Consider the following 27,473-nt stretch of genomic DNA (forward strand, 5'->3'; position numbering starts at 1 on the left):
AAGTGTTTGGGCTAGCTGGTCGATTTGAATTGTTGATGGAGAGCGCTCCTCTCCATAAACAATAAGCCATTTCCCACACTGTGCCATTTCCTGCCCTGTGCTTCAGTCCAGTGAGGTTAGCTGCATGAATAGACATGCCATATGGGTGATGTAAGTCCTAGTGAAAAGCCTAAAACAAATCAACATTTAGTGAAATGCTTGAATGCCTTCCAGCTCTCAGTAGCTTATGTATGTGCTGTCTCTTCTGTCATTCCAGAATGTTTACTACACCAGCAGTCAGCAGTTACATGTAGGGGTGCTCAGTCCCACCATCGATGACGATGACAACAAGTGCCTGGTGGATGTGAACAGCCGACCGCGCCTCATCGAGTGTAGCTACGCCACAGCCAAGCGCATGAAGCTCCACTGGATATTTACTCAGGTAAGAAACCATACAGACCTGACCAACACACTGACTGCTCACTGAAAATAGACCAGCAAGCGATAGAAAATGGCAGGTCAATGATCTAAATTAATACTTTGTTGCAAGAGAGTTGGATCATTAGTAAATGTGGCACAAGTGGAGGTTGATATCTTGGGTACATTTTAGGGTGTAATATTCGTAGAAGTCCATGGCTCAGTGTGGTTGGGTTGGTCCCATTAAGGAGTGTCACAGGAATAAGAGTTTTACGGTCCACAGACCTCTCCACATTCCTCAAAACCATTTAGACGTGAACAGTAAATACATCATAATGACTCTCTCTGTCTTCATTATTGGACTGGCTCACTGAGCACAGTGGCCTGTAATGAGGGCTACATCAACATGGCCTGAAGAGTGCTTCACCCATCTGAAGTTTTGAAGGTGCAATTAAAACCGTTCTGATCATGTTCGGTGTCGTCATAATGTATGCACTCAAAATATCCACTCAATAGTGGGGTGCTTACCTTGAATTAAATTTCTAGGAATTGTGTTTTTTCTCCATTGGTGGATCACCTATTTATTTTGAGTGGATGCCCGCACATGTTACAAACTTGTAGGTTCTGTACCGTATCCCCCCCAAAAAATTATAACAAGGAGTGAGACATTTGAAAACATACTATACAGTAGTATGTACTGTATGTCAAATACCTGGATTGGTTTTCTTTGATTATGTTTGAAAGATCATTGTTGATGGAACTGTCAAATTCTTAGTTAGAATGTACCGACCTGGTTTCACTGAAGTATAGGTAGCTCTGTGGTGTAAAATGATTTAAATGCTTTGTCTCACGTGTCACACATCTACGTGGCTCTTCTGTAGGTGGTTACTTGGTTTAGCATTGTATAATTTAGGAAGGAATGGAGTCAGACACCATGCATTATTGATCACATTTCTGCTAGACATAGTGTGAAATGTGTTTTACCTCAAAAGGAAGAAGGATGCATCAATACAACTCAAGCATAGGGTTGTACAGTGCTGTAGTGAGGAGGAATGTTCCTATTCCCATTCTAGCTTAAGTGTTACCACACTTAAATTCTTCGAGATGGATTCGAGCAGCAATCAATGAATCTCTCTGGTTGAATGTGCCTGACAATTTTGGGACTTTTCTTCGCTTTAGAGCCTTATAGTGGAAATTCAACAAGTGAAATAATTATGATGTATCTTGGGAAGCAGAAGAAAATAAGTGGGTGTTTTTGTATTTGTAAAGATTTTGTCAGCAGTTAAGGTGGCTGTGGCGTGGGCTGAAGTATGGAGACAGAGGGTTTAGATGTAAAGAGCCCTGCTTGGGAGACAGTCTTAACACGCTGATTAAACACATCTAATTAGCTTTCTGTTCATCCTCAGTGCTTTCACTGACTCGATGACATCACCTACCCAAGTGCTCCTGTTTTCTACTATCCTTTGTGCTTTTCTACTACACGGTGTATCTTCTACCTCTCATGTTGGCCTACACACTGTAAATACTTCCTATCTCCTTATGTAACACAACACATAAACACATGCATGCACACACAGACTCCCAAACTGTTCACTCCAAAATGATCAATTAGATGAAAGAACACAGGAGAGTTGGTTAACCTTTCACTGCTGCTTGTGAACCCAGGACCATTATCATTCTGGCTCGCTGGTTCACTCTCTATAGCAAATCAATATGTTGGTTTGGCAGCAGCCCACGGGATCAAGCACAGGGAGCAAACAGGACTGGTCCTCTGCCAGTACAGAATTCAACCTCAGGCCTCGTACTGTAATGCAGCCTCTCCTGGAGAGAACGCAGGCTTTTTAAGCACCCTGAAGGTTATCATGGTTATTGGTGTTAAATCTTTTGATGTTGACTTCCCAGATAAAGGCTGAGTAATGCTGATATTTGTTCTTGTGTGAAATTGTTCTGAAGTGTTCAGTGACTCACTGGAATTCAACTGCCTCAGAAAATGTTTGCTATTTAGCCATGTATAGCCAAAACGTCAGGTCAAGAACATTATGCCGAAGCCCTGGGGTAACTTGGCAGGCTTCCTGCTGTAAGATGGTAATCCTGCAAATATGAGTAGAATCAGGATGAAATTATGAATATTTTCTGTAAATAAATGCGTGTTTTAGCAGTTTGGTAGATGCCTCGTAAATATTTCAGGAAGCGCCTCTGGCAAAGTATGATAATGACAGAATGAAACATGAATTTAGTATTGTTTTATATTTTGAAACAACTTCAGATGTCTAAACACAGTCTTAACAATTGATGAGCTTAAATAAATACAGCAGCAATGATAACAACAAATGTACATGTCCAACTTTTTTCATATGGGACTTTTTGGTTCTACTGCATTGTGTAGATCTATTTGTTTTCTTTGTCATATCTTATTTGCAGGTAATGTTGTTTTCCTTGTACTCATTCCAGGCTATATGCACCATGTGACCAATGAGGTGTATCTAATGGCTAATGTTGTTTTCATTTGCTTGAACATATGGAATCCACCATGTTGTATTTCATGCTGCTGTACATCTGACAACCATTACTACACGTGGAGATGTTGATTACTGATGAAAAACTATTAGTGAATATGTAAACTGTATCCGTCCCCCATGTATTTTACAGAATGCACTCAAGCAGATAATTGTTTCATTCCATAGCTTTTAGGCATGCAAGACCTGACAAGCACTCTTAACTAGACAGACAGTATTCTATTCTAATGAAAACCTATCATATCCTCAATCGGAGTGACATCAACTCGACTCTGTCATATTGATTCATTCACTTTCAAATGAACCTGACCAAATCCTCAGTATGCTGTATGTGCAACAAAACATTAATGACAAGTTGACAATGAGATTGCTTAGAGGTGGTTGTTGACTCCACGTATAAATATTAATCCCTTATAAAATGTCCTCTTAATTATTAATTGGTAAGTGCAAATCTTAAGGATGTGTATTGGTCTGAATTTCTGAACCTTAACATGCCCTAGCCTCTTTCTTATTAGAGCATCTAGTCTTGAACCAAAACGAAAGCCCATTTTAAAACGGTTTCCTTTCCAGTTTGAGTCGTCCTTCTCCTGACTGAGAGGTGACGAGAGATTTTCTGATCCCAGGCCCTGAAGTTGCACATAGTGAATTGATCTGATCTGTGCAGTGACTCCCATCGCACTGGTCCCAAGAGTTGAGTCCAACCCAAAGCTTTAAGGCCTCCAATACATGTGAGAGACTCTCCACTCTAACAGATGGGAAAGAGAGATGAGATGGAGAGACACTTCGAAGCACACGATTCCTTAGGTGACAAAGATTGAGTTTTTTTTCCCGTAAGTGTGAGGGTTGTTTTCTCAGGTGACGTGTGAAAATGTTTTCTTCTCATCTAATGCTGTCTTCTTCTGTTATCACATAATCTTGGCATTCCTACTGAGTGCTACTGAGTATAATGGTAGATAGTGTTGTTCTTGCTTCGTGAGCATGCTGATGCAATCTGGGAAGGCCCCAGTGCTGGCGCCAAAGGGAAATCAGTACAAAACAGAGCTGCGGGTGCTTGTTAACCCTGTCCATTAATTCATAGCACTGTGGGGTTAAGGTGACACAGCAATGATGCTGTCGCATCCCACTGTAATTTGATCTACCTGTTTTTCCTTTCAGGGAGGTTCCATTCAGAACAGGAAATCGAAGCGATGCCTTGAGCTGGTGGCCAGCAATGACAACGAGTTTGGGTACCAGCTGGCCCTTCAAAAATGCACTGGACAGAAATGGTCCATCACAAACGCACTGCCTGGCAGTGCCCTATGATGCGCTCCTCTGAGAGAACACTGGATATACTGTAGCACACTGGACTGGGTGGGGTGCTTATTCTGTTACTCCTCTGGACTTTCTGTTGTGGATAAAGGAGAATTGTGTATGGTTAATGACAGTCATTGGAGCACCATGATGTCTTTTGTTCACCAGTTGACATCACATGATAAATGTTAAACATTTTCTTTAGCCTATGGATCAGCCATAGATGGTTGATATTGTGCATTATGAGATACTACAACGTTATGAAACATATGTTAAGAGTGTAGCTGGTTTTCTGTTGACTTGAAGGTTGTACTGGGTCCTATATGTTCATTGTTGTACTTGGTACATAACTGCTACTGTGTAGCAAGCATTACGAAAAGTTCTCCGCTGTTTTCTTTTCTTCTAGTGTCTCAGGTTTGTAGGAGAAGTTTATTATGCGATTAAGCTGTACAGTTTTGGGGAAATGCCAACATGTTGGAATATATATATATATATATATATATATATATATATATATATATATATATATATATATGGAAATAATATACTATTTTCTAAGTGTAAATATTTATAATATATGCCAGTAAAAGTACTGATGCTATATGAATGTGTTGTAGTGTTTTTTTTTTTCCAATGGTACAATGTTGAGTGTGCCCTTTCCATGTAAACCGCCACCAGCTGTCCCGTATGTGCGTCTGTCCCATGTGACACAAGGCAAATGTCATGTTATCAAAATGAATGCGTGTCTTTCCCCTTACGCTCATGCCTTTAAGGTTATAGCTCTCTCAACATACAGAAGTTAATAATTTATGTTCTCTTTTTAATGGATGCGGATTACACAAATTATATTAATGATCACATACAGATGTAGGATCTTTATTTGATCACTCTTTTGTTGCTGAGCAGCAGGAACTTGTAGTGTATTCGAGGTTTAAAAAGTATTCTACAGTGTCAAATTTCCACTTTAAAATGTCAGACTTGATTTGCCCTAATGAAAAATTATCCACATAATAATTCACATTTCCTGTTGCTGCAGGATTATTTTCAAATTAATATCCTACATCTGTATACTCCTTTTATGGTTTTGTGCAGTAATGTATCAAACATTTTGTGAGCGCGCACACACACATACTGTGTACACAGGGAGAAAATTGGAGAAATTACATCTAGTCAGTTTCTCAGAGTGATATCAGTAGAAGCAGACAGCAGTCTAGAATCAGGGCTTGTTTCTGTCGAAGCCTTTCTATTCTGACTGTTGTGTGTACCAGGGGAGGAGAGGAGTGGCACATTCGGTTTTCAACATGCCAGTCCTCATTAACATCCACATTCATGCCGGGCCAGGGGAGGCGTGCCATTAAATATACATGTAAACCCACTTTCATCAGAGCTTCCTTCGCCAACAGATTTAAATCAGGAAAATATTCAAAACAGAATTGATTTTCCAAAGGTTGCGAACTGATATGCACAAACCTTATATGTGGAAAACCATATTCATCATCTCAAATTTTGCCACAGTAGTTGTATTGCTCTAAATTCATAAAATAATGCAGAACCACATACAGTGAACTCTTCAAACAAATCTCACATTCAGTGAGATATTCAAATCTTTGAATCTCAGCGTGACATTGAGTTATTTATGACACTGGAGCTCTTCTTAACGCATGCAGTAGGTGGCCTTTTTGCATAATGTTAATCGTGAATGTTTAAAACCTTTCAGATGAGCATAATGATGGGATAGCACCTGCTTTGAAATGTCCTCTTCATAGTGACAGTAAAAGCATTAGGATTCACATACCGTTTCAGGAATTAAAGCCAAAGAAATGGAAGCGTGATGTATAACATGATGACAACATGGACCTGTTCAATCAATCCCAGTAACAGTGATTCTAAAATGACTAAAAAACGTGCATCATATGAGAAATAGTATTACATTTTATTTTTACAGATATTGTACAAACTTTACGTAAAGATACTGATTGCATTCCTGGATATGTCACTGAGTAATGACCATCTTGCTTTGACAACTGAACATTTTTTCCAATATCTGAAATACGGGTTTGATGATTCTATGAATGGCATCGCTTCTTGTTTTTTTTTTTTTCATCTGAAAACAAGAGCGTTTTGAGAAATCTAGAATTCCTAACCCAATAATGTAGTGGTGTCTTTGCTCTGTGTGCGTGAGACGGTCCCATTACCCTTAACCACATTTATAATTCAGGTTTCTGCCTCTTGGGAGAAAGGCAATGAGAGGGCGCACCGCGATAATCATGTACACTCGCAGTCACTGCTGACACAGCCGCAATAAAAAAGAGTGAGGAGATATATTCTTGGCACAAAACAAGCCCACTATGATCGGAATCAGAAAAGGTTTGGGTAGCAAATGGAGGGAGTCGGCGCCTTGTCTGAATTGAGAATGAATAAATGTCCCACAGGACTCACTGGAGGAGAGAGTTTATCAGTTGTGGATCCTGCAGGTAAGATACAGGTGGCTAAGTGAAGCAGAAGATCCACCGCAGGAGGGCCCAGGGGATACGAGAGACATATTGGAACTGGGGCTGGCGATGGGGAGCCAACTTTCAATTGAAAATTCAATTAAATCTTGCTCAAAGTAAAGTCATTTGTCATCTATATTGCATATATATTTCAAGCCTGCTGAGCTGTAAAATAGATGGATTTATAGTCAAATAGCTTAACACTGGTTTAGTGTGAATCTACATCCAACACATAGTAAAATGTCCCTGTTGTTTTCTAAATCTAAAGTGCATTTTACCCACAGTCTCTTCGAGGATGTTTCATGTTGCAATACTGTAGAAACGTGGCTTCATTTAAGTCACCTTATTTTCAGATCCCAAGACATCACACCAGAGGTGAACATACAAACTTGACAAATCCACATGTCCTGATACAAGATTAATCTCTGACCTTTTAACATTATGCTTGAATGCCTTGAGCTATGCACAGGAACTGACTGACAAACATCTTATATCTGCATATATTATGGTCTGTGTGGTACAAAAGGGACATGAGAAAAAAGAACATTCACGAGGTGTGCTATGCGCTGATGGATAGCTTTCCGGAGGTTCACAAGTATTAAAAAAGCAACCACAATAGCATGCAGTACCATCAGCTTTTTTAGGTTAGGCCCCTTGTACATCTCAGACCAAACTCAAACCATATCTGAAGTGAATTCAAGCCATGCAACTCATCCATGAACTACTCAAAGTTTTTTTTTGTCCTTTCCCATTTCCTCACTGTTTTGACAGTGCTCGTTTCAATTGGACATCCACTAGTGCAACTTCAAAGCTCCTCCAAAGCAAATGTCAGGTGGGCTGTCTGTCAGTAGATCGATACATGTTATTGAAGCAGTCAGTGTCAGCTTCTCTGCTCCAGATAGAGCAATGAAGCTGAATAGTACGGCTTTCTGTATTTGTCAAACTTCTGGATCATCACAGAGAGGCAGAGGGAGCCCTAATAAATCATAAGGCTCATTTCCTGGGCCTCACTTTGTTTATGCTTATGGATTACAGCAGTATGATGGATGACACTGTTCATTTACACAAGGCACACATACAGTATGTCTGTACACCTCAATTACTGCCTAAGAACCATTTGGTTGTATGACGGCGCCTGCAGTGACGGATTGTGCCATAGCCCAATGGAATGGTGTTTGAATAAAGAGTTCCAATCCTCTAAATAAAGGTCGACTCATCTTTTTATACCAGTGCGCTTTGCTTTTATTCTTTTGCCAAGTCTTACTGTAAACATTTCTATAGTTATTGTACCGGCCCTCCAATTGCACCAAACCCTCCTGTGGACTGTTGTGAAATTACTTTTCTCTTGTATATAACCACACCCTCTGTTAAGCTCTGTGTGAATAAATCAAGCTGTAAATTACCCAGGTATCTTGGCATCATGAAGCAGACAGATTTGGAGCAAGTCTGCAAATGAATTCATTACATACTGAGAGGAGAGAGAACCTTTTGGAGAGTCAGCATTTCTCTGTTCAGCATGAGCTCATCACTTGGAGAGACTATCCTAGGAAGCAATATAAAAAGAGTGAGTGGATCTTTATTGAAATAAATAGACATGCACACAGCTCAGAAAACCTCTCAACTCAACCAAATATCAATTGCAATTAGTGTGTAGGAATATTTCATGCAAAATACCTTGACATTTTGATGTTGTACTGAATGTTTGATCTTAAAAAGTGCAATCAAATACGCCGACTTATATTCAAAATTAATCATAGATTACCTCTTAGGCAAACAGCACCTTTCAAGTTGGAGTTCAATATTTCAATGGTGTTTACTTTACTGGGATAAAGACCCATTTTATGACCACCTGGTGGTGAACTTCTCTCGGCGGTGCACACAATACAATAAGCCCTAATCCTCTGTATATTGCAGTAGGAAACCCATCAATACTTCTGAATGGCCTTGTGACTCAGCTTCATAAAATACATTGCTTATGGCATTGAAACTCATAATGTGATTCCTGGTGTTACATATTGGGTTTAGAGTCCTAGTTTGCGCAATGATTTATAAATGTCTGAGTCGTTTATAATTTTCGGGGTTGTAATGTGAACCTCATCGTTGAAGTCTGCAAAAACAGAAGCATGACCAGAAGCTTTCTGTTCCCCTGCCGTTCCTAGTTTAGTTAATATACTTTTGATCAACATCTCAGCTCAACTTTGTTTTCCATGCGCTTTAGCGGTCTGTGTAATGAAATCATCTACATATGAGAGATAAACTTCTCCTTTATAGGCAAGGTTGATCTTTTGTGTAGGCTACTGATCTTCCTCTAAAGTAAAAGTTCATGCAATGACAATATTTATTTCTTTATCTACGTCTCTGCCTTTGCATCATCAGTAACCTTCTCACTTGAGCTGTAATTCTTACAGTTAAAGACACTTTGACATGAGCTAATTTATGAGCAGGTTAGCGTTTTTCATCATGAATCTTGTTTTGGAAGCAGTTCTGCAGAGGGGTCACTACAGCCACAATGTCATAAAATCTGATTTTAAACCTAACCTTAACCACACTGCTAACCCTAATGCCTAACCCTAACCTTAAATTAGGACCAAAAGCACATTTTAGCAGCTGGCCCATCTGGCAGAAATCGCTCAGTTCTGCCTCCAGGACAAGACTCATGAAAGTAAACGTCAACCTGCAATTTATGAGGGAATGAAAAACAGGCTTTTATCATGGATGGATGATAACTGAAAGCCATACACTGCAACTTCGAAGAAATCCATTAGTTTATACATTCAGAATACCAGGGAGGTCTAGCCCCCCATTAGAAGACTGACAGTTCTCATAGTGGTGGTTGTGTGTGTGTGGGGGTGTGTGTGTGGGGGGGTAGATAGGGGTCAGGTCAGCTCAATCACTGGGGCAGTGTTTTCATACAGCTGAGCTAAGGTTTGCTTTAAATGGAAAATGAACAGGTATATGTCAGGAATACATGTCAGCACATCCCCATGTTTGTGTCAAGTAGAGATCACAGAACAGTGACATGGGGTGAATAGATACAAACAGAAGGCAACACTAAATGAGGCCTCCTACTAGGCTGGCCTTCTGAGGCTGACCAGACCCGGGCGCCAAAAGATTTAAACAGAAGTTAGACACTTGGCCAACAATATAAATTGTCTTCCTTGTACTGTATGTGTGATATGATTTGATTTAGGTTTAATCTTGGACAGATATTGCAACCTGATGCTCACTCTGTACACTAGACACAGGACCAAACCTCACCACAGCATTAATCACATTCATATTGTGGTTTGTATTGTCAAACAATATGAACAGTTCCACAGAGGCAGATGCCTCAGTAGGGAGCCAGGAGGTGTGTGTTATGAGTAAGTGTCTATATGTGTATTTTCACGTGTGATCACCCCAGGTTCTCTTTCATCCCTTCTCCTGACTTTCGATGATTGTCTAATGGCTGCGATCCAAAACACAATAGGGGAAACTGAGGCATGGAGGAAGGAGCGTTACCATTGTATTAATATGCTGATAGAACTATGTGTGATAACAAGCTCCATGCCTCACAGATGCTGCAGTATTACCCTCTGCGGTGCAGGTTTTATCATCCTCATCCCGCTAATGCAACCTGGCTGCAGAACTGATTAGGCTGCCTGCAGACAAACCTGCCCCCTGACTCTTTGTTTCAGATTAGTCATTTCCCAGGGAGCAAAGTTCCCACAAGCCTGAAGATGATAGCTTTTGATATGACAAAAAAAGGTTCAGGTCGTAAACTATTTGTTGCCCATTGTTACCCATAAATACAATTAGATAATAGAATATAATAGCTATTGAGATTGTCAGTGTGTGAGATTGTGTTTTATCACCTCCGCTGAACAAAACATACAGTATATATTGGAAATGTACTGCGGCACTCAGGGTTAACAATGCAACTGTATTGATTATGAAAAGGATTTATCGTTTGATAATGTTAACCTCTTACATCTAGACGTTCCGCTAGCGGAACACCTGCTCCAATATCCAATGATGGGCGTGGCGCGAAATACAAACTCCTCTAAAATCCGAAAACTTCCATTTTTCAGACATATGACTATTTTACAGCATTTTAAAGACAAGACTCTCGTTAATCTAACCACACTGTCCGATTTCAAAAAGGCTTTACAGCGAAAGCAAAACATTATATTATGTCAGCAGAGTACCCAGCCAGAAATAATCAGACACCCATTTTTCAAGCTAGCATATAATGTCACAAAAAACAAAACCACAGCTAAATGCAGCACTAACCTTTGATGATCTTCATCAGATGACAACCCTAGGACATTATGTTATACAATGCATGCATGTTTTGTTCAATCAAGTTCATATTTATATCAAAAAACAGCTTTTTTACATTAGCATGTGACGTTCAGAACTAGCATACCCCCTGCAAACATCCGGTGAATTTACTAAATTACTCACGATAAACGTTCACAAAAAACATAACAATTATTTTAAGAATTCTAGATACAGAACTCCTCTATGCACTCGATATGTCCGATTTTAAAATAGCTTTTCGGTGAAAGCACATTTTGCAATATTCTGAGTACATAGCCCGGCATCACGGGCTAGCTATTTAGACACCCAGCAAGTTTAGCCTTCACCAGTCAGATTTACTATTAGAAAAGTTTGATTACCTTTGGTGTTCTTCGTCAGAATGCACTCCCAGGACTGCTACTTCAATAACAAATGTTGGTTTGGTTCAAAATAATCCATAGTTATATCCAAATAGCGGCGTTTTGTTCGTGCGTTCAAGACACTATCCGAAGTGTAAATAAGGGTCACGCGCATGACGCATTTCGTGACAAATAATTTCTAAATATTCCATTACCGTACTTCGAAGCATGTCAACCGCTGTTTAAAATCAATTTTTATGCCATTTTTCTCGTAAAAAAGCGATAATATTCCGACCGGGAGCGGTGGTTTTCGTTCAAAGATAAAACATGGAGTCCCCTTGTGCACGCACCTGAGTCTCACAGTACTGTGAGCAGCCACTATCCAAACGCGCTACTTTTTTTCAGCCAGAGCCTGCAAAGCCACGATTCAGCTTTTTGCTGCCTTCTGAGAGCCCATGGGAGCCGTAGGAAGTGTCACGTAACAGCAGAGATCCCCTGTAATGGATAGAGATAATCAAGAAGGCCAAGAAATTGTCAGACAGGGCACTGCCTGCATGGAATCTTCTCAGGTTTTGGCCTGCCAAATGAGTTCTGTTATACTCACAGACACCATTCAAACAGTTTTAGAAACTTTGGTGGGTTTTCTATCCAAAGCTAATAATTATATGCATATTCTAGTTTCTGGGCAGGTGTAATAATCAGATTAAATCGGGTACGTTTTTTATCCGGCCGTGAAAATACTGCCCCCTAGCCATAACAGGTTAAAGAAACCAGAAATGGCACTCTCTAAGGGATAAACATTCATTTACACACATGCTGATCATATTAGTGTTGAGTTTGTTGAGTAGAAGAATAGACTTAACTGGGAGAATCCAAACAGACAGTCTCTAGGTCAAAACCATACAAACACTTGGCATAGATTTAATATGCCTCTCCTTCCCCACTGAGACCATTTGACCTGAGTAGCATGAAACACAGACGCATTAACAGTGAGCAGCTCTGATGTTGTTTCCTTGGCCGGAACAAGGGATGCGACAGATGCTGAGATAGTTTGATATGCTAATGATATCTGTCAGGAGGAAACTGGAAGCAGTAGAGGGTGTTTGATACTGCACAGCAGTGGGCAAGGTCACACACACACATACACACCAATATGCAAGTACAAAATATTGATCCATGCCAGCACTCTACCCAGAGAGACAAAGGATGTGTGAGACAGAAAGAACAAGACAGGGGAGAGCGAGAGAGAGAGAGAGAGAGAGAGAGAGAGAGAGAGAGGAGAAAATAAGAAGTCATTACTGTAATTCATTTGGGACGATGTGCTCATATCAGCGCTAAGACACAGTAATGGAAGCCCTTGAAGTTTGGACTGTGGAATGACCACACAAGGGGTGCCAGCCAGGGAAGGATGAAGTGCAAGGCCAAGTGCTGTGAGGTCATTCAGAGTGGTGCTCACAGAGACAGCCTGATGAAGTCAGACTATCAACTTTCTGAGTGCTCCAGCAGTTTATCAAATATATTGATCACTGAGCCACGTATTGAGCTACACATTGTGCCCTTGCCACATCTCATGAGAGACCTCGTTTGTATGGGCCAGGATTATTTCTTTGCCTTTTTAGTATTGTGAGATAGATATAGTGACAGGCATCACCAGCCTTGACAAATAAGGTGTGTGTGTGTGTGTGTGTGTGTGTGTGTGTGTGTGTGTGTGTGTGTGTGTGTGTGTGTGTGTGTGTGTGTGTGTGTGTGTGTGTGTGTGCGTGCGTGCGTGCGTGCGTGCGTGCGTGCGTGCGTGCGTGCGTGCGTGCGTGCGTGCGTGAAGTGGCTGTTTGAAGAGTCAGACAGACTAGGTGGTCCCTCTGCGTCAGCCACCTGTGTGTGTGTGTGTGTGTGTGTGTGTGTGTGTGTGTGTGTGTGTGTGTGTGTGTGTGTGTGTGTACGTGCGTGAAGTGGCTGTTTGAAGAGGCAGACAGACACAGTGGTCCCTCTGCATCTGCCTCCTACACCGCCTGTCTGTCTACAGGAATGGAGCACCCAGAGAATTAGGCCACTGCCAGGGGGATGACAGCTCAGTGACACACCACTCCAACAGCATAACACCACGTCTGAAAATGTCTTATTGTGCCAAACAATCTGTGTGTTGTACTTGAATGAACTCTAATATGTGATATATGGGCGTGACTTTTGGAATGTTTTGAGTTGAGTAATAATCAAGGTACTGTAACAGACACATCTCAGGGGTTTCTTTAGAGTAGAGTTAGGTACATACATATAGTATCACTAAGTGCATAGAGTATCCTATATTAGGGTAGACTAAAGTGTATTATAACACTTTATTCATCCCTCCTCTACTCTTCCTCAGTTTAACAGCATCTTGTTATTATTTGCTTCCTTTTCAATTCGCATTTGCTTAAAACATTAGTTCCCTACTGCAAAGTATTGTTTTTTTTATTATCCAGGCGTCACTCAAAATACTATCTGAAACAATATATTTAATGGCACGAGAAAAGTCACTTATTTGTTGGAGAAAAAAGCCTAAGCCGCAGTAAATTGTTTCCTAACGACTAACGCACTGAGCAAAAATAATTATACAGAGACTGCACAGAGCCCAGAAGAAAGTGAGAGACAAGCCACCCAGGGAATGAGTCCGCAAAACTTTCCACACTTCTCCTCTGGAATCTCATTTGACTGTAACTTTAGAGCCCATCAGTCTCAATCTTGAGGAAACAAAATCAATAGGAACTGGGCAAAGCAAATTGAACCAGAGGAAAGAGGAGTGTTAAATTGTCTTAAAGCTTTGTTTCTCTTACATAGTACTTCACCAAACTGGATACGTGTTTAAAGTGTTATAGATGTCTGACTGTGAGTAAGGTACCCGAATCGGAGGGTGCAGATTTGTAATTGACTTCATTAGATAAGGAATTAGGTAAAATCTAAAATGTTTTCCACATCGAATTGGGAATATGAATTTCAACATATTTTATCTACCCAGAAATTGCTTTATTCCATTTTTTATTTTAAATTCATCCCAGAAATGTCAGCTGATGGCCACTAGAGACAGGAGTTAGCCACTAGATTATTATTTTTACACATTTTCCATTACACAGTCTGTGTATTCTTCATTATAATTGGATTAAGCTATTGATGTCTATGTTACCCCAGCATTGTGAGATGAGGGAATATTGGGATCACTTTATTACTCAGGCAACAGGGGGAGAAACATGTTAATGAATATATAAACATGAGAGGAGAATTAGAATAAACCTAATATTCTCTCGCGAAAGTTTGTCATTTCCTGTTTTACTTCTGGGGGGAATGCCGTTAACAATTGTGATTACCTTTGTGCAAAGGAAGGAAGCGAAGTCTCCTCCCTCGCAAACGGAAACTCTCGGCCAAACCTCTCCATCCGCAAAATTCATCCGTATATATCATGGTCAAAATGGAAATGTTTGTTTTCATGAATTTTTATGATATAGCCAATTTTTACTTTGTGGCTGTGGAATTTAGTGGGAAGCACTTATTATCCACACACAGGCTTGAAAAGCACTGCACCAGTTTAAGCACCGCCTTCGCCCAATACTGATTCTTCTAAATAATCAATGACGAAAACCCAAAACCAAGAACTCCTGCTTCTCGTAATAATAATAATAATTAATTCAACGTGAACCATGACAGATTCTTGCTGTTTCATAGGTTCACGAGAATCTGTCTTTGAGAGATTAGAATAAACTAACAAAAAAACACTACAAAGTACTATAGTCTTCATCAGTAAGTGGCTGGGGGCACATCTACTGCATATCGGAAAGTGCTAAGAGAAACAATCCACCCTTTTAATGATCTAAAACCAATATCTTGATTTGAAATACAATGTAACTCTCCAACACAGAAAACTGGTATCTAGTGTTTAGATGCACCAAGCAAGCTTGGCCTCCTGGGTGCCTGCTATGCTGGATAGCAGTCCATGGTCCCTTGGCAACCATTGCTCTGATTGTTTAGGTACCTACTTGGAGTGGATACTAAATCATTTACATTCTGTTTAATGCATATAATCTTTCATAAAGAAGCCTACAGTTGAAGTCAGAAGTTTACATACACTTAGGTTGGAGTCATTAAAACTCGTTTTTCAACCACTCCAATAAATGTTCTTGTTAAGATAACTATCGTTTTGGCAAGTCGATTAGAACATATACTTTGTGCATGATACAATTTTTTACAGACAGATTATTTCACTTATAATTCACTGTATCACAATTCCAGTGGATCAGAAGTGTACATACAATAAGTTGACTGTGCCTTTAGACAGCTTGGAAAATTCCAGAAAATGATGTCATGGCTTTAGAAGCTTCTGATAGGCTAATTGACATCATTTGAGTCAATTGGAGCTGTACCTGTGGATGTATTTCAAGGCCTACCTTCAAACTCAGTGCCTCTTTGCTTGACATAATGGGGAAATCAAAAGAAATCAGCCTAGACCTCAGAAAGCAATTGTAGACCTCCACAAGTCTGGTTCATCCTTGGGAGCATTTTCCAAACACCTGAAGGAACCACGTTCATCTGTACAAACAGTAGTACGCAAGTACAAACACCATGGGACCACGCAGCCGTCATACCACTCAGGAAGGAGACGCGTTCTGTCTCCTAGAGATGAACGTACTTTGGTGCGAAAAGTGCAAATCAATCCCAGAACAACAGCAAAGGACCTTGTGAAGATGCTGGAGGAAACAGGTTCAAAAGTGTCTATATCCACAGTAAAACAAGTCCTATGCAGACATAACCTGAAAGGCCGCTCAGCAAGGAAGAAGCCACTGCTCCAAAACTGCCATAAAAAAAGCCAGACTACAGTTTGCAACTGCACATGGGGACAAAGATCGTACTTTTTGGAGAAATGTCCTCTGGTCTGATGAAACAAAAATAGAACTGTTTGGCCATAATGACCATCGTTATGTTTGGAGGAAAAAGGGGGAGGCCGAAGAACGCCAGCCCAACCGTGAAGCACGGGGGTGGCAGCATCTTGTTGTCGGGGTGCTTTGCTGCAGGAGGGACTGGTGCACTTCACAAAATAGATGTCATCATGAGGGAAGAAAAATATGTGGATATATCAATGCAACATCTCAAGACATCAGTCAGGAAGTTAAAGCTTGGTCGCAAATGGGTCTTCCAAATGGACAATGACCCCAAGCATACTTCCAAAGTTGTGGCAAGTGGCTTAAGGACAACAAAGTCAAGGTATTGGAGTGGCCATCACAAAGCCCTGACCTCAATCCCATAGAAAATGTGTGGGCAGAACTGAAAAAGTGTGTGCGAGCAAGGAGGCCTACAAACCTGACTCAGTTACACCAGTTCTGTCAGGGGGAATGGGACAAAATTCACCCAACTTATTGTGGGAAGTTTGTGGAAGGCTACCTGAAACGTTTGACCCAAGTTGAACAATTTAAAGGCAATGCTACCAAATACTAATTGAGTGTATATAAACCTCTGACCCACTGGGAATGTGATGAAAGAAATAAAGTTGAAATAAATCATTCTCTCTACTATTATTCTGACATTTCACATTCTTAAAATAAAGTGGTGATCCTAACTGGCCCAAGACAGGGAATTTTTACTAGGACTAAATGTCAGGAATTGTGAAAAACTGAGTTTAAATGTATTTGGCAAAGGTGAATGTAAACTCTGACTTCAACTGTATACATTTTCCTCAGTGGAATCAGATGTTAAAAAGTAACAACTTGTAAGCCCCCCACCAATAAAGACATGGAACAGAGTATCTTCCCATATACGTAAAATGTACCTTCTTTTGACATAGAAAGCACATACAGTTGGAGGGGAGAGTAGCATTCTGATTCCAAGAATGAGTACATGGCAGTAGCTATCACAATAGAAAAGTGACCTTGTCCTTGATGAGACGGTCGGAAAGGTGAGAGAGTTTGATTTTACCCAGAAATACAGTTCATTATAGCTATGGATCAGACTATCGTAAACAATCTAATGTAATAAAAGTATGCATGCACTTGACTGCTAGTGCAGTTTAGCAAGGGACAAGGACACGATTAGATGCTGCTATGGGACTGAAGGACAACCCGCCCCAAAAGACAATCAGTCATCCGTGATAGTCACACCTCCGTGGCAGGCAGATAACGAGGGAGAGGAGCATGGCTGGGTAGAGTTCACAGGAGGATGGAAGCTCTCTGACAGGACAGAGATAGTGGTAAATAGAGGGGTTGCAGTGAGAACAGTGGGCATGTGGCCAAAGGAGTGTTTTCTTTGTGTTGCAACTGCTCTGATTGACTTGTATAGTTGTTGTGAGGCTCAATACAATGCTGAATAGCAGCATCTTGTGAATGTCTCACTGTGAAGCAAATCATTTCTGTTCAATGACAAACATTATTAGCAACCAGGGGTGCAACTTTGGATTTAGAAGTTGGGGGGGGACATATCCTGTTGGGGGGATATATCCTGTCGGGGGGTCTGGGGATCCTCCCTCAGAATTGTTTAGGCATCTAAAGCTAATTTCCTGCATTTCTACACAATTTAATATGACCCTTTTGGGGTCATTTTGGTGTCACTTTTATTGTAAATAACAATGTTTCTAAACACTTCTATCCTGAATGAATTGTGAATAATGTTGAGTGAGTAAGTTATTTATTTAATTTTTATTTAACTAGGCAAGTCAGTTAAGAACACATTCTTATTTACAATGACGGCCTAGGAACAGTGGGTTAATAGGAACAGTGGGTTAAACCCACTGTTCCTAGGCCGTCATTGTAAATAAGAATGTGTTCTTAACTGACTTACTGCCTTGTTCAGGACGACCGATTTTTACCTTGTCAGCTCTGGGATTCGATCTAGCAACCTTGCGGGTACTGGCTCAACGCTCTAGCCACTAGGCTACCTGCCGCCCCATTATAAACTCCCATTATAAACTCCCACCCCCACCCCTCTGCTATTGTAATCGTGAGAGGTTATCATGTCTTTGGGGTATGATATTTGTGCTTCTCTAACTTTCTCACTCATCATTATTTGTCTTTCAGGATTATCCGTAATCATGGTAGCATCCACATTCATGTAGAAGTGTTTAGAAACATATTATATTCTTATTTACAATAAAAGGGACTCCAAAATAACACTAAATATTATTTACCATTAATTTGTATTGAGCACAAAATAATCTGAAACACAAACAAAATAAACAGTAAATGCATAGAACACGTGTATAGTCACAAGCTTGATGTTGTCATTGCGTGGTGTGAACTTTAATACACATACTAGTGAATTTGTCCCAATACTTTTGCTACCCTAAAATAGGGGGACTATGCACAAAAAGTGTTGTCATTTCTAAACGGTTCACCCGATATGAATGAAAATACCCTCAAATGAAAGCTGACAGTCTGCGCTTTAACGTCATAGTCATTCTTTGATTTCAATGCTTCGCTCTCCCAATAGTTACAGAGGCACTATAATTCATACCATAGACCAAATAGTACTGTAGAGATTATTTTACTTATTTTACACTCTGTCCTGCACTCTTTTTATTTATTTATTTTATCTTTATTTAACTAGGCAAGTCAGTTAAGAACAAATTCTTATTTTCAATGACAGCCTAGCAACAGTGGGTTAACTGCCTTGTTCAGGGACAGAACAACACATTTTTACTTTGTCAGCTCATGGATTCGATCTTGCAACCTTTTGGTTACTAGTCCAAAGCTCTAACCACTAGGCAAAGGGGTCCACCACACTACAGCGCCCCAACCCAACACACCCCACTCAGCTTTAGGATCTTAGTGAGTGAAACATTCATTATTGGTTTCAGGTATGTTAGGCCAAGGCCAGAGTGACAACCAACAGTTCGACAGACCCCCAGGGCCAGGACTGTGGAGCCCAGCAGCTAGGGATTGCCTAAATAGGTATCTCCCCTGACGTGGGCATGTTTTCAATGCAGACTATTTTTGTCATACAGTATTCCATATAAGGCATCCAGACCTTATGAATGTTGCAATTTCTGCCATCCATTGTGACATTGTGGGAGGATAAACAACCTTCCAATTAATGGAAATGTATTTCTTAGCCGCTATGAATGCTTGGTTACACAGTTTCTTCTGATAAAAGTCTCCAGTATCAACATTTCCAAATAAACAAAAACAGAGAGAAGGGAGAATCTGTAGACATGCTGAGATAAAACAACATACTCTTTGCCAGAATTCAGCCAGCCTTCACAAGAGCATAACATGCAAATATGTCCCCTTTTGTGTTTTACACCTCCAGCAGAGGAATAACATTTCTGAGTGCATGGTATTCAGTTTCACTGGCCTATAGTATGTTCTATGGATGGTCTTAAACTGCAGTAATTTATGTCTGAGATTATATGAACATGACTGGGCATTCTAACATATCTGTATCCATTCATCATCATCAATAGTGTCTCCCAGGTCTTCTTCACATTTTTGTTTTACATGTTTTGTGTCATTGGGAAAAGCCTCTATCAAACCCTGATACAGCTTGGAAATCAACTTTAGAGGTTTGTCAGACTGCCTTAAAATAGTTTCAATCTCTGAAGCTTCTGGCTTATCCAGTGTTTTCTGCACAGAGAGAATAAAGTGGTGTATCTTCAAAAGTTCACCTCGGCGCCATCACAGACTGGTCTTCCCTGGTTGCCTGACCCTGATGAGACCACTGTCACCATCTGATCCTGCTCAAATGAGGCATGACAAAAATTACTTTGGTGTACATTTATACATTACATTATCCAAGAATAGAATCAATGGTTCAACAATTGAAATGACCATTATTCCCAGATCCCAGACTGTAGCCTACCCATCAACTCAAGATGGAACTTTGTATCCATTCACTGATTGTTATAATATACTGCAAAATTCTGCTCCATAGACTGGTCTTCACTGGCTGTCTGACCCGGCTGGGAACACCTGTCATCATCTGATCCTGCTAAGACATGATGAGCATAGTGTTGTGTACTAACTGTGCACCATGACAGTGAAGCCTGTAGAGCTATTTAGACCGTGTCAGTGTGAAAAGTAGGAAATTAGCTAGGGAAACTGACAGATCAATAACATTACATTGCTATACCGACCCCCAAAAAGCTCACATTGCGCTGTCAAAAACCATCAGAATATCGGTCTTCAATCATTTGGCCACTGGTTTCATCGTTTGATTCAGGTCTAGTGTGATTGAGGCAAATATAATAGCTAACATTAGCCAACTTTTGGCTAGCTCTAGTGGTATATCAACTGGCAAAAAAGAGCCAAGTAAATTTACTTCTGTTGAAATGGGACAAAACAAAGTCTACAAAACATTTCCATACACACAACAGCTGTTAGATACTGCTACCTGACAGCTAGCTAGAGGCTAGAGCTGAACTGGCTGTGCTCGCTAGCTAGCTTGTTCATTCACTTCAGACAGAACTTCAGTCAAGAGGGATGAAACATTAGCTAATGTTACATGTCAATTACACAGACAACAGCTGCCTCTGTTCGCACGCTCTGTGGTGTCCACGCGGTCCTAAATCCAGCTGGGTAAAACCACCAAACAGCCTACCCAACCGCTCTGCTGCATCCGCATGGTCCTAAAGCACACCGATGCCACTTTTTGTATCATAGGGCAATGATAAACTCGGGGGTGAGAAAAATACAATTTCAGAATGTGGGTGGTGGTCATGTCTCCCCCATCCCCAGTGAAAGTTGCGCCCCTGTTGGCAACAATTGTTTGTTTCACACTGCCTGCATGGTTGTTTTACCATGTTTTACCTTATTACTTTGAAAAGCAGGAGATAAATAGTCATTGTAGTTGAAGAATATCACCGGCCCAGCCTGACAGGAGCTGTAATCACAGTCTCAGAGTACAGAGACAACGGAACACCACACAGAGCGAGGGGTATTTGACAAAACCTTGTTTTACTTCCTCTGTTTAGAAAAGGTTGACACTGAACATCCAGCAGAGCAATTGCCTTTGTGTTCTCAGTCTCATACTTTCTGTGTTAACACCACCTGTGATTTATTAGAATGTTTTTCTCACCAGGCGATGTTTGACTGGAACTTCAGCTCTCCTGTCTTGACAGTGAGTTATGGTACTAAAGGAAAATAATTAAGCAAGCGCCTCTCCTCTACTTCTCATTCCCGGATATTGAATCGGCACAGCCCAACCACAGTGAACATCAAAGGAGCCTTTTCCAGCAGGCAGGGAGTGGAACCTCCGTCTCAGTATCTGAAGATGTCGGTTTGATTTGATTGTCAGAGCCTCCTCATCTCTTTGATTATCCATCACTCAAGCTGTGTTTGGCCTTGATGACTCAACCAATTAATGATGACAGGAAATAATTTCACACGGAGCCGTCATAGCCTTAAAGGAATACTTTGGGGAGTAAACATTTCTGATATGTATATTTCATTACAGCTCTACCTGAGATGAATTCCGTCAAACTGAAAGGAGTCTTACCAGACTTTCCCTTGATATAGTTTTTATGTTTTTGTAACTTCTTGAATCATCAGGGTACATCATCATTAGAGTTTTCCGCTTCATAGCCCTTAAAACAGTCGTTGTTTGGTATTGTGGGGTAGAAAAAAGTGAATTTGACTTCACTCTTATGATGTGAGGCAGGTCAGGTTGCCTGTAGTGATGTAGTCACTTTGCTGAATTAGTGAGTGAGCATCAGAGTTTCAAGTCATGTTTGAGTCTGATTTCTCCTGGCAGTCTGCGATAGCAGGCAGGGCTACACAGTGTACAATAGCTGCAACATCAGACTGAGGGAGCTAAACACACAGGCACACAGGCACATCCATTGAATGTCGGACTCCCCTTGTTCTGAGCAGAAGGTCTGAAACACAGTCACATTACTGTAGCTCACCTGGAACCTGTCCCCAAGTCGCTCAGCTGATCCCTCACCCAGCCACTGTGGGGATCTGTCCCTTTCTGTGCCTATGCTGACAGCAGGACATATGCCCGTGCTGTGAGCAGAGCAACAGGCCCAACCCTCACTATTATACCTGCCCAAGCCCCATCCTGCGACCTAAGAGGTATGTATCAGATCTGCTCACACCAACTGTGATGGTCCGGGCCTAAATCACACAAAATAACACTAGACACTATGGAGCACAAAGGTTTTACTATCTCATCCTGGAATATGCAAGGTCTGAGGACATCTGCCTTTGGCCTAAAGAGCAGGAACCCAGACTTCATCAAAGAAATTGGAAATACAGACATTGTCATCCTACAAGAAACATGGTATAAAGGAGACAGACCCACTGGTTGCCTTCTAGGTTACAGAGAGCTGGTAGTCCCATCCACCAAACTACCAGGTGTGAAACAGGGAAGAGACTCAGGGGGTATGCTAATTTGGTATAGAGCAGACCTAGAAAATAAGGGAGAGCCGCACACTCTAGGAGCTCAGATGCAAAAATGTTATATCCTACGTTTCGACAGGCAAGCTGTCTTCATCAGGGTATGATCACAAACACTGCGAGATGACTCGTTTACATAGTGTCAAAAGACACACAGGTGTCTGTAATCATGGCCAAGTTTGGCCTAATATCATTGGTTAATTCTCAAATATAAAAATGGCATACAAAGAACACCATACAAAAAACAAATGGATAGCATACGATCATAGATTCATTTTAGACTACACAAGCTTACAAACAATTACAATGGCAAAGTCACAATAATCACAAGAATGGCTTAAGGTCAAAGTCTATGTTGAGACCGAAGGGTGCAAGGGTCTTTAAGTTAAAGATCCAGGCAACCTCTCGTTTTAACAATAAATGATGAAGGTCCTAACCCACTCTATTAAATTTGTCAAAACAGGAACATTTTACATCTGGCTAGAAATTAATAAGGAAATTATCTAATGTGTGCTACCTATATACCCGCAGTAGAATCCCCATACTTTAACGATGACAGCTTCTCTATTCTAGAGGGGGAGACCAACAATTTCCAGGCCCAGGGACATGTACTAGTCTGTGGCGACCTAAATGCCAGAACTGGACAATAACCTGACACCCTCAGTAGACAGGGGGACAAACATCTATCTGGAGGTGACAGCATTCCCTCCGCCAAATGCCCCCCTAGACACAACTATGACAACAAAACCAACAAAAACGGGTCACAAGGCCTGCAGCTCTGTCGGACGCTGGGTATGTACATTGTCAATGGTAGGCTTCGAGGGGACTCCTATGGTAGATACACCTATAGCTCATCTCTTGGCAGTAAAACTGTAGACTACTTTATCACTGACCTCAACCCAGAGTCTTTCAGAGTGTTTACAGTCAGTCCACTGACACCCCTATCAGATCACAGCAAAATCACACTTTACTTGAACAGAGCTTTGCTCAATCATGAGGCATCAAAGCCAAAGGAACTGAATAATATGAAGAAATGCTATAGATTGAAGGAAAGTAGTGTGGAAATCTACCAAAAAACTATTAGGCAACAACAAATTCAATCCCATCTATACAATTTCCTGTACAAAATGTTTCACTGTAATAGTGAAGGTGTAAACTTGGCAGTAGAAAACCTAAACAGTATATTTGACCTCTCAGCTTCCCTATCAAATCTAAAAATGTCAAGCAGACAGCCTAAAAAATTAACAACAATGACAAATGGTTTGATGAAGAATGCAAAAACCTAAGAAAGAAATTGAGAAACTTATCCAACCAAAAACATAGAGACCCAGAAAACCTGAGCCTACTGTACGCCTTCACTATGGTGAATCACTAAAACAATACAGAAATACACTACGGAAAAAGAAGGAACATAAATCAGCTCAATGTAATTGTAGAATCCATAGAATCGAACCACTTCTGGGAAAATTGGGAAACTCTAAACAAACAACAACACGAAGAGATCTATCCAAAACGGAGATGTATGGATAAACCCTTTCTCCAATTGTTTTGGCTCTATAACAAAGAACAAACAGACAAAACATATACATGATCAAATACAAATCTTAGAATCAACTATTAAAGACTGCCAGAACCCACTGGATTCTCCAATTACATTGAATGAACTACAGAACAAAATACAAATCCTCCAACCCAAAAAGGCCTCTGTGGTTGATGGTATCCTAAATGAAATGATAAAATATACAGACCACAAATTTCAATTGGCTATACTTAAACTCTTTAAAACATCATCCTCAGCTCTGGCATATTCCCCAATATTTGGAGCAAGGACTGATCACACCAATCCACAAAAGTGGAGACAAATTTGACCCCAATAACTACCATGGGATATGCCTCAACAACAACCTTTGACAAATCCTCTGCATTATCATTGACAGCAGACTTGTACATTTCCTCAGTGAAAACAATGTACTGAGCAAATGTCAAATTGGCTTTTAACCAAGTTACCCGAACGACAGACCACGTACTGACCCTGCACAGCCTAATTGACAAACAAACAAACCAAATCAAAGGCAAAGGCAAAGTCTCCCCATGCTTTGTTGATTTCCAAACAGCTTTTGACTCAATTTGGCATGAGGGCCTTCCATGCAAATTGATGGAAGGTGGTGTTGGGGTGTGACGGGGATGCAGCCTAAGCCCCACCCTACTAGAATCTGAAGTGAAATGTCTACTATTTGCTGATGATCTGGTGCTTCTGTCTCCAACCAAGGAGGGCCTACAGCAGCACCTAGATCTTCTGCACAGATTTGAAATGTCTTTATTCTTCTGGAACTTTTGTAAGTGTAATGTTTACTGTTAATTGTTTATTGTTTATTTTATTTTACCTTTATTTAACTAAGCAATATCACTTTTGTACATTATTTCACTTGCTTTTCCCATGCCAATAAAGCCCTTAAATTGAATTAAATTGAGAGAGAGCGAGAGAGAGAGAGAGAGAGAGAGAGAGAGAGAGAGAGAGAGAGAGAGAGAGAGAGAGAGAGTGGTACAGAGTGGATGGTGATTGAAAGGAATGGAGGAATTAAAAAGAAAGCATCAAATTATTTATTTGTATATCTCTTTATTATCCAGAAAGGTGAGAGAAGGGTCAAACAGTGTTCTTTTTCTATTAATTCATTACTGAGTTTAGATATGAAATGTCAATTAATTAACTCAAGTGTATTACTGAAGATGTGCTTACTTTACAGCCATTAAAAGGCAGAGGACATCAGGTTTAACCGAAAGAGCGTATGGTTATGCTCGTCATCGGCAAGGACTAGAGAGTCTTTTAGGAAAAAAAGAAAAGAAATCGAGCTAAATTGCTTAGTTTTCCTCTGAGTATTTGGAAAGCATTGCTATCTGAGGTGGTGCCTTTACAGCAAGGTCAGAGGGTGCTCCAGCCTACTAATTCAAACTCTGATCTTTGAGACGAGAAGGGGATCAAAAGGTTTGAATAGACTAATTAGGAAATGTAGTACATTATTAGAAAGTTTATGTTTTGACAGACCGAGAGAGAGTTCTGCTTGCCAAGTCTTTGAGATGCTGTGTGAATTCATGCAGAAGAGGGATTGGGAAACAACGTAATCTTAGTGCTTACTGATTCTGTATAATTACGGTGAATAAACTTCAGCTCATTCAGATAACCTTGATAAACATGCGTGCCCAACATTGTAAATCTATGTGTGTCATGATCAATGGTGAATATATATATAACTATTTAAAGCTGGGATCCACAAAAGGGGAAACAGTGACACTGGTCGCTTCAGGCGCATTTGTTATTGTTTTTGTTATGTTGACTAAACAGAGGTGAGGAGCATCCTAATGGAAGTGAACAGCATGTTTTAAAAACTCTATACGTATTCTGCTGTTCTATTACGCTCGTAATAGATATCTAAGAGGGAAAAAACTGTGTTTGTTGTTTGCAATAACTTCTTTATTGTTGTAATATCCCAAACAGACATGGCAGTTTCACAATTAAGGATTCCAGCTTTAACTCTGGCTCAGTGAATTCAAACGGCACAGTGTGAGAAAATATTTTTTTAAAGAAAATGATTGAATGGTTATGGAATCAATCTAATTGTACCCTTTTGAGATGTATTAGGTAGTAGTCAATTACTGGGCAGGGCAACCGACCTATGAAAGTGGTCTTGGGTAATGGATTTATCAAATTACTCAAAATGAAATGCAAGCTATTTCAATTCAGAGTATATTCTGGTATCAGTAGTATTGAGGATTCTTATCTGTACAGTGTGGAAGATTAATATTCTGTAATTGGGGGAAGCGACCATGGAGGATGAGACCATCAACTCAGAAGTGATAGAGAGAAAGGGAGGAAAAGTGAAAGAGAGCAATGAACAAAAGCCTTTCTTGGCCTGAAATCTCATCGCTGTTGGAAAATTTCTGTCCCCATCAAGATTAGTTCAGCCTGAGTGGTTTAGTCCCTCACTGAAATAGAGTGCCTTCAGAAAGTGTTCACAAACTTTGACTTTTTCCACATTTTGTTGTGTTACGGCCTGAATTAAAAATGTATTCAATTGAGATTTTGTGTCACTGGCCTACACATAATGTCAAAGTGGACTTGTGTTTTTAGACATTTTTAAATACATTCAGGACTAACAATGTGCTTAACAAGTCACATAATAAGTTGCATGAACTCACTCTGTGCGTAATAATAGTATTTAACATGATTTTTGACAATCTCATCTCTGCACCCCATACAAACAATCATCTGTAAGGTGGCTCAGTCAAGCAGTGAATTTCGAACACAGATTCAACCGCTTTCAATGCCTCACAAAGAAGGGCGCCTATCAGTAGATGGAAGAAAAAAAAGCAGACATTGAATATTCCTTTGAGCATGGTGAAGTTATTAATTACAATTTGGATGGTGTATCAATACACCCAGTCACTACAAAGATACAGGTGTCCTTCCTAACTCAGTTACCAGAGAGTGTCACGACTTCCGCCGAAGTCGGTTCCTCTCCTTGTTCAGGCGGCGTTCGGCGTCGACGTCACCGGTCTTCTAGCCATCGCCGATCCACCTTTCATTTTCCATTTGTTTTGTCTTGTTTTCCCACACACCTGGTTTACATTTCCCTCATTACTTGTTGTGTATTTAACCCTCTGTTCCCCCCATGTCTATGTGTGAAATTGTTTATTGTTAAGGTTGGTACGCTTCCGGCTGGTTTGCGCCGGGTTTTGTTTGATACCCGTGCTTTGTGGCAGCCGGTACTTTGTACTTGGGTTTTTGTACTTTGTGCT

The 27,473-nt window shown here is 40.5% G+C and overlaps 1 protein-coding gene across 6 annotated transcripts in view; it reads left to right on the forward strand.

Moving 5' to 3' along the window:
* The window catches only part of LOC106587200 (polypeptide N-acetylgalactosaminyltransferase 18), a 90,644-nt gene extending 85,067 nt beyond the window's left edge, over positions 1 to 5,577 (forward strand). For 2 of the 6 annotated variants that reach the window (XM_045708033.1, XM_014175328.2), the window contains 2 exons: positions 257 to 421; positions 4,068 to 5,577. In XM_045708033.1, the coding sequence (XP_045563989.1) occupies positions 257 to 421; positions 4,068 to 4,214 (312 nt within the window). In that variant the 3' untranslated portion in view covers positions 4,215 to 5,577. Of the gene's footprint in view, positions 1 to 256; positions 422 to 3,482; positions 3,743 to 4,067 lie in introns of all 6 variants that reach the window. The other 4 variants (XR_001324384.2, XR_001324386.2, XR_001324385.2 and 1 more) reach the window with 4 other exon arrangements.
* The last annotated feature ends 21,896 nt before the right edge of the window (positions 5,578 to 27,473 follow it).

Source organism: Salmo salar, chromosome ssa26, assembly GCF_905237065.1.
Source record: "Salmo salar chromosome ssa26, Ssal_v3.1, whole genome shotgun sequence".
Taxonomy (NCBI): domain Eukaryota; kingdom Metazoa; phylum Chordata; class Actinopteri; order Salmoniformes; family Salmonidae; genus Salmo; species Salmo salar.